General features: G+C 40.0%; 1 protein-coding gene across 1 annotated transcript; it reads left to right on the forward strand.

Annotated features, from left to right (window-relative positions):
* Positions 1–550: 550 nt before the first annotated feature.
* On the forward strand, positions 551–2,997 carry hoxb1a (homeobox B1a). Its single transcript, XM_063471139.1, has 2 exons — positions 551–1,379; positions 2,651–2,997. Exons 1-2 carry the CDS (start codon positions 551–553, stop codon positions 2,995–2,997), a joined length of 1,176 nt encoding a protein of 391 aa, XP_063327209.1.
* The last annotated feature ends 5,761 nt before the right edge of the window (positions 2,998–8,758 follow it).

The following is an 8,758-nucleotide window of genomic DNA, read 5'->3' on the forward strand; positions in this document are numbered from 1 at the left end:
GAGACAGTTGAAGAGCAAGAGCCAGAGAAAATTGGAGAATTTGAAGAAAAAAGACAGAGTTTAGGAAGACTGGGTGTAACCTGTGTGAAGCTGAAAACGTGACTGTATTCTTTTCAGTCCTCTCCCGTTGTTTTCCACTGTCACTGACGAGCCTTTGAAACGCAGGTTGAGTTACTGACAGAGTAGGGCCTTTAAAACACACACACACTGCAGCGGACCACATGTGTTTCTGGTTTGGAGACGTAAAGCCTTCGCATTTTTTCATTCACATTGGAAATTACAGTTTTTTACTTGTAATGTAATTTTGTCGCGACTTTTTTTTTTATTACTTTAAGGGTTTTTCAATTAATAAAACAACACGATTTTTGTACTGCTTTTTGCACACAACAGGGAGATTTTATATCATACTGCCGACTATAGGAACAACTTTCAAATGGATTTTATAGTTATTTGATTTTTGCTTTTCAACGAATTTCTATTAACCTCGGTCGTGTTTCTTGCTGATAACAAGTCGAGACATTTTACCAATTCCCTGGTGCTTCGAGTCTGCATGGACAACATGAACTCCTTTGTGGAATACTCTATTTGTAACCGACAACCAACTGGCATTTATTCTGCGCCTAAATCTGGATACCACCATCATCACCTGCACCATCACCTTCCCCTGGATCAGCGTCAGGGATTCCCCGTGAGCATCCAAACGGGCCTCAGCGGTTCTCCTGTCCCCGGGTCCAGAAATGACAACAGAGACGTAGGAGCGAGTTATATCGCGGATGGAGGGATGTACGTGGGCGTTGGGGCGGACACTGCCAGCGGAGGAGCAAGTCAGCATCATCAGCAACATCCTCCTCAACATCACGAACAGCATACGCACAGCGGCTACCAACATCCAACACATCACAATCCCCCTCAGCTTCACCAGAGCCAAAGCCTGCAGAGTGTAATACCTTCTCCTTATAGTAACGGCTGCAACACGGGGGCCTATGTGGGCCAGGCATGCACCACAAACTCGGAGTATGTTGCTGCCACAGGCGCACCAAACTCCGTCCATCCGCAGTATTTCATGGAGGATTCTTTGGCCTCCACCTACTGTAATCAATCAAGCTTCCCCAACTCGGCCTCAACCGTCGGCCCCAGTTACAGCTCTCTTACCGGGGTCTACTGCGGGCCTCAGCGCACCCTTGCTGGGTCACAGTACCCGCAGCAGATCGGTGGGGGGGTTCTTGACGCAGGAGGCTACCTGGAGCTTTCGCCTGGGGGAGGCTACGGGGAGCTGCCGGTATCTCAGGATCGTGAAAGAGGGGACGATGAGGTCCAGCAGGCCGGGCAGGGGCAGACTTTCGACTGGATGAAGGTGAAGAGAAATCCACCGAAGACAGGTGAGAGAGGGTTCACTTATCCGTTTAACGTCGTAATAAAACCTTATCGTGAGATTAAGTCTGCAGTCCGTCAAAAGTTCCGTATAATATGTAACCTTGATGTCCAACAGAAATGATGGCATGTTTTTCATATGAAATGCAGTCAAAAATAAATGCATGAATAAACAAACAGAGCGGGGGAATTCGTTTTAAGACGGTCAATGAGGACCGAATGTAGCTTGCAGGCAGGAGCATAATTTGTAGATCAGAACTTTATGGTACAGAGAACAACATTGTTTGATCGAAATGATTTTTACAAAATTATTTTATTCTTTCAGAGTAAATACATCATATTTTTACTACTACTTTCTTTGTGCGGATTGCAGGCTTTTATTTTTATTTGCGTACTTATTTATTTATTTATTTTTTACTTATCTTAATTACTCAAATCGTCAAAGAAGAGGAAAGAGAGAAAGAAAGAATAACAGTTGTGGTTTTCCAACATAAATAAGGCCCATAATGAATTACAGCAATTCGTTGTTTCGAGCACTTAAAAAGAAGACAGAAGTTCCCATATAAAAAAAGATTGCTCGTTAATACCATCCAGCACGACTAACTGGTCACAGATAAATTAGGCCTTTAAATGATTTCATTTTAAATAACTGGTAGAACAGATGTTGAAAAACTGATATATGAATACGCTGTATTTTTATTAACAGAATGCTTTGTTGCATTTAGGAACGCTTTGGACTTTATTACTGTGACACAGTTAATTGAATGGCACTAAAAGTACAAATCAGAGTCGTTTTCGGACTTCACTATGCAGTCGTATCTGTACTTTGGTCTGGGTCAGCTGAGCCCCGGGAGTGTGAGCTCTCTCTCTCTCTGTGTCTTAATGATTATAGCAGACAGGTTATTTCTCCGTTGGAAGTCTTTCCTGCTTTGTTATCTTTAAAAGCAGCCCCTCCATTAACCCCCTCCACCAACCCCCTCCACCACCAACACCGACGCCCCCGTGCTACTTCTCCATCCCTCCTTAGGCCCACTGATGTCCTTCACTGCTCGTGTTTTTTAAACCTCATCTTTGTGATGCACTTTGTATTTATTTTGATGTAATTTAATAAATTATGGATATCAAACCACAAACCAAACTCTGACTAAAGCTAAACATATCTCTATTTTCCAATTAATAACGAACACATCTAGCTCCAGTAACAACGAGCGCTTTTCTTATTACACGTAGAAGTAAAACATAAAGCATTCCTCTAACAGCTTGTCCATCTCTCTCGCAGTCAAAGTGGCCGACTACGGTCTTGCCCACAACAACGCCATGCGCACCAACTTCAGCACGAGGCAGCTGACGGAGCTGGAGAAGGAGTTCCACTTTAGCAAGTACCTGACGCGAGCGCGGCGCGTGGAGATCGCCGCCACGCTCGAGCTCAACGAGACGCAGGTGAAGATTTGGTTCCAGAACAGACGCATGAAGCAGAAGAAGCGCGAGCGGGAAGGCGCCACCGCGTCTGCGCGGCCATTCTCCTCCTCTTCCGGTACCGGCAGCAGCTTGAACAAGGAGCTGGAAGACACTGACCGCTCTTCCGCGTCTACGTCTCCAGGCGCGTCCCCGAGCTCGGAGACGTAATCTGGCTTTGTACCACTGTGATACACTCTTCAACCCATTCTTAAAAGACTGCCTGTTGAACAGATTTTCTAAGTCCCAGAATTCTATAATGACCGACCACCCATTCAGATGGACTTTTATGCCTCATGTACATGAACATGGAGAAAATAAGTTCTCAGTGCGTTTTAGGGAAAGAAAAAAAATTATATTAGTGACATAATTGACAGTTACATACAGTAAGTGCACTGATTTGACAAACTAATGGCACTTATGCCATGGAGATAACAGAAAATGCATAAAAAATGTCTGATTATAGATTTTGATACAAACTGGATGAGAGGAGCAGTGAATGTTGGGTCTTTTAGTGAAAATCATTCATGTAGATGATGATAATGACGATGGCATCTTTATATGTCTTTATATGTCTTATCTTTCAGCCTGAATCGGGGGGGGGGGGGGGGGGGGGGGTACAGTTCTTATTGGTCTTTTGTTAATAGTTTAACATTGTTTTGGGGAAAAAAATCTATTTTAGTCATTCTGTTATAACATTTAACTTTCTATATTTAAAAAACTCAATCCCATAAAATTTGCTTTTACTATGTCACTAAAACTCACCTAAAAGCCTTCATGAATGCTGCAAATGTAAATGATCTCGGGGAGACATATACAAAACTGTGAAGATGATGATGTGGGTTCTGAGCTATGTTGGTAACACAGGAAGCCTGATGATGAGTGCTATCTGGTACACTTTGAACATACTTTTTTTTCCTGTTTCTTACTGTTTCTAGTGTTGGCCTACATGTGTCTTCCTATGCAGCTCTGGTCTTTGCACTATGTGACTACAGGGTGACACTTTCAGACAGAAGATACACGAAGCTGGAATGTTATGTTTTCTTCAGGTTTTATGAGCATTTACAAAAGCTGTGATTCTTCTGCAGTCTGATTTAGAATATGAACATGTTAGTTAGATTCAGGTTAATGTAGAGTGTTTGTTTGTGTGCACTTAAAAGGACAGGGTTTAGGGAAACTACTGAACTTAAGATGAAGAGTGGAAGTGTTTAATTTTTACTGACTGGGTCCTTGCCATTGAGAATAACTTATTGGATGTGTTGTTTATATTTTTGATTCTAGATAATATGTGTGTGTGTGTGTGTGTGTGTGTGTGTGTGTGTGTGTGTGTGTGTGTGTGTGTGTACGGGTTCGTACTATCCTGGTGGGGACCAAAATCTGACTTTTACTATCCTGGTGGGGACTTTCTGCACCGTGGGGACCAAAATCCAGGTCCCCTCGGGGTTGAAAGCAATTTTCACACTCAAAATGCGGTTTTACTGTCAGGGTTACAATTAGGTTATGGTTAGGTTTAGGGTAAGGGTTAGGGTTAGGCATTCATTTTTAATGGTTAGGGTTAGGGTAAGGGGCTAGGGAAAGCATTATGTCAATGGGATGTCCCCACGAAGATAGCAAACCAGACATGTGTGTGTGTGTGTGTGTGTGTGTTCCTGTCTAGCTATCTTTGTGATGTCTGAAATCTGCATTCTACTATACTTGTGAGAACCAACAGTCACTTGTGAGGACACACAACCCGGTCCTCACAAATTTGAAGGCATTTAAAGTCATTTTTGAGGCTCAAAATGTGGTTTTAGTGTCAGAGTTACAGTTAGATTATGGTTAGGTTTAGGGTAAGGGTTAGGCATTCATTTTTAATGGTTAGGGTTAGGCTAAGGGGCTAGGGAAACCATTATGTCAATGAAGGTCCTCACTAAGATAGCTGAATGGGGTTGTGTGTGTGTGTGTGTGTGTGTGTGTGTGACTAAATATGACTTTAGAAAAATAAAATTGTGTTTGGAATCTCCCTTCGCCTGTACCCACTCCAGTACCAGATAATTTTATCCAAACAGATCATGTTTACATTGTTCAGGTGTCTGTTTTCATATGTTTTGTAATTGGCTGGGTTTGATGTCAGCCTGTACCCTGAACTGACAATGATGTGACTGATTTTTTCTTATATTGTTTTTAAATGAGAACAGGGTTTGTTTTAGTTATGCTGCCTTGAAGAGACTCTCAGTGATATTTCTGCCTCCTTTTCTACTTTGAGCTACCTCATAAAATTATTTTGTTGATTAAGAGTTGATTCTTTGTTTTTAAACTGACCGTGAAGTGTCTAATGCATGCATGTCAAATTCCTTTTAATTAATGGACTGCACACAGCCCAATTTGACCTCAAGTGGACCAAAAAGGTGAAACTGTTGCATAAAAATCTGAAAAAAAACCTCAGAAAGGCTGAATTTCATTCTGCTTTCACATTGAATGAACGGTGGATTTACAAAACAGATGATATACAGCTTGTTGTAAGAAAAATATGTCCTAAATTCCATATATCTATGTTTTTCCACATCTAGTCAGTCTACTCGCACACATGGAAAAAATGAAGCCCAAGAGTCCATGAGAAGGCTATAAAACTGAAGATAATTCAGCTCTGTGGTTTGGAACAGTTTAAATAAGCACTCTGATGACTTAATGACTTGAAACACACTGCTCTCTTTTGAAAATACAGTAAAACATCCAAAAATCCCTCTATTTTCACACATTGCAAAGTCATCTAGAAGGTATGCTTATACTCTTTGGCTGTTATTTGGACACATTGGCCAAACATTTGACACCCAGTATGTGTATGATATGAATTGATTGGTTCTTCACTCATAGATAATACTGTTTTGTTTTTATTTGTTTGTTTGTTTTCAATTTTAAGGCTGTGTCAGAGTGCTGAATACATCAGAAAAGTCTCAGGAAAACCACTTAAAGGTATAAAACTGGATTTCCATCTGTCTAAACTCAGGAGATGCCAGAGGTCCACATTTATTTTTAATATTGTTGTTTTTGATTTCAGGAAACAATCCCACCAGTTTTCTTATGATTTCAGAATGCTAATCATGTGTGTTACATTCATAAATTAATTGATAACAATTTACTGTACCAAAAGCGTAGGACAGCCCCTAGAACCCAAATGACTGCGCTAATCCAGTAGTTAATCCCAAAGCGAATCTGTTTCCATAATAGCTAATTCATGAGCCAAGAGGAACGGGAATGCAGTGAGGAAATGGATTTTCAGATGAGGAGTGGAATCACCATTTTAAATGTCAGAAATAAATCTTTGATTCTTTAATCCAGTTACTTTTTTTTTCATATATTTAAAAATCAGGTTTGTTTTTTTTATTTAGAACTCAAAATTGCCTTTTGAAAATCAGTTTTTTTAATGAAATTCATTTTGAATTTAAAGTATTGATTAATGGATTAATAATTCTTTTAGAAAAATTGATTTATAAATAGTGTTTTTATTTTAAATTAAATTATTTAAGTAAATAAAATGAATAAAAATGAATTTGTAAATGAATGAACAAATACATATTTTATCGTACAATTCAATATTTAGGCTTCTTTTTTTCAATGAGCATGACTTTTCTGGTCCTCCATACAGAAGAAGAACTACATCACTTCTGTATAATTTAGTGCAAAGTGGTTACATTTAATGAAAGATTAGAGTTCAAATTGAGAACCTAAGGGTGCAAAAAGAAAGATGTGATTTAAACCATAGAACAGTCATCATCATAATGTTTTTAGTTTGAAATTGAAAGTCTTCTGTCTTTAAAAAAATAACTGAAAGTCAGTTTTTTCTTTTGGCTTGAAAGATTTATTGCAGACCATAACATAAAGAGTAGAATGATATAAATAACATAAATGTATATGTCTATTAAAAATGCTTTGCACAAAACATCATGGAGAGAGCTTCATGCATTTCAGTGGCAGGCTTTCCTCTCAGTTCACAGGGCCGCATTGCCAGTGGTTGAATCCACCCTCCTCCACACAGGCTACAATGAGGAATGTTACAGACCTTTGTGGGTGGATAGCCCTATCTAAAGGTGACCCTCTGGGATATCTAAACATGTAAACAGACTCCTTCTCATCACCTTCTCATCACTCCTGTTCTAAAGATTCTTCTCCTAGAGGCTAACTGGGAAACTCAGTCATCGCTTCATGACAAATAAAGATTAGACAGAAGCCACTCACAGATCCTTTTTACAGCACTTCAACTTCCCCAGCTGAAAAAGTCCCATCAGACAAGATACTTGCAGATGTGACAATTCCTTTATCCACCATCCCCACCACCAGCCTCACTGAAACTATTGAGCTCATATATGACTCTGCCACAGCAAACCAAGAAGAATTTGGTGTAAAACCAAGGGTGCGTGTAGAGAAAGCCCGCATGGATAACAAGGCTGGGAGCCAAAATCAGAGAAGCTCAGAAGGATATTAGAATAGAAGAATAATCCTTTAATTGTCCCACAAGGGGAAATTTGGTTGTATATTAGTAAGCTAACTGAGCTGTAGAGGGCCATGGATGAATAAGAAGTAAAATGTCCATGACTGAGGTACTAGAAACTGCCAAACAAAGTCTCACAGCCCTTGCCACTAGGCTGAGGAGATATACCAGAGAAGCAGAGGCCAAGAGAATAAATGGCCTGTGCTCCATACATGCATCCAGGGTGCATTATCAGCTGCAAGTAAACAGTAATACAAGCTCAGATGCACCTATTGCTGAAAATGACTAAAACTTGAAAACATCTGGGAGAAAGAGGTGTCACGCATTGTCAACCCATTGTTTAACCGTACACTGGTGCAGTGGGTCCAAGTTTCTCCTTCCTAGGACTTGGACCTAGGACCATGATTGCCTGACCTAACTCGAATTGAAGACATTTGGGACATTATGTTTTAGTCTATCCGATGCCACCAGGTTGCACCTGAGACTGTCAAGGAGCTCAGTGGTCCATCATCCATCATCTCATTAGGAAGATGCCCCAACCTTGTTAGGCATGCAAGCACGTTGGGGCAATATGAACTATTGAGTATTATTGTAGGGCAACTGAATTCCATTTTGAGTTGCAAAATGGCATCATTTTTTCACTTTGATTTTTTTGGGGTGACTTTGAATTTCTAAGTTTCATTTCCATCAAACAATGTGGGATCCCTTTAATTTCTAAGGCATTACTCTGCCCATATGAGCATAGGTATCCTGCATGATTTTTTTCCCATTGAAATTGGATTGGATGTCTTTACTAAGTGTTCCTTTAATAAATATGAGCAGCGTATCAGTTTGTTAATGAGTTAGTGTGATCTCACAGGAAAAGAGTTTAATTCAGGGCATGCAGTTATTATGTTGAAATAATGTAAAATACCTAACAGTAGGAGAATTACTCAAATTATGAGCACTGGCAACCCTCCTGCTGCTGTTTTAGTTTCCATATCTCAGTATAGTGTCCAAGTCTAAACAAAGAAGACAGTCTCATGGATTAGATGTTTAATTTCCTACAAATTTCTTGCAAACATGATTTTGATACTATAGTTAAATTGGTGAAGCAGGAAAAAAATATTGTGCTTTAGCAGATGAAGTGACAAATAACGAGCTAAGAGTGTGTGTAAGAGAGAGAAATGAAAGAAAGACCTCAGCAAAGAGTGGAGATTCTTTCATGATGACCTCACTGGGGCTGACCTCAAACTCCTGTTTTACTTTCCACAACTCATCTCAAGTTCAACACACTGTCTGCTGTTGTGTTCAGTATGTGTTTGCGTGTGTAATGCCTTCATAAAAAGCAGTGAAAAATAAAGTGGAGCGGTTACAGTTCAAGAGTTCACATTCTCATTCAAATTGAAGACAGCATGTGCAGGCACCCACAATCTTACCCCACACAAAGAGCTATAGCGTAGTCATAGTGCTTCATGTTAAAAT

The sequence above is a fragment of the Pelmatolapia mariae genome, linkage group LG4 (assembly GCF_036321145.2).
Source record: "Pelmatolapia mariae isolate MD_Pm_ZW linkage group LG4, Pm_UMD_F_2, whole genome shotgun sequence".
Classification (NCBI taxonomy): domain Eukaryota; kingdom Metazoa; phylum Chordata; class Actinopteri; order Cichliformes; family Cichlidae; genus Pelmatolapia; species Pelmatolapia mariae.

Excerpts from the sequence above, each read along its gene's own strand:
- hoxb1a (XM_063471139.1), top strand. The coding sequence starts at position 551 with ATGGACAACATGAACTCCTTTGTGGAATACTCTATTTGTAACCGACAA. Across the intron at positions 1,380-2,650 it reads GAGAAATCCACCGAAGACAG|TCAAAGTGGCCGACTACGGT; the intron begins GTGAGAGAGGGT and ends TCTCTCTCGCAG.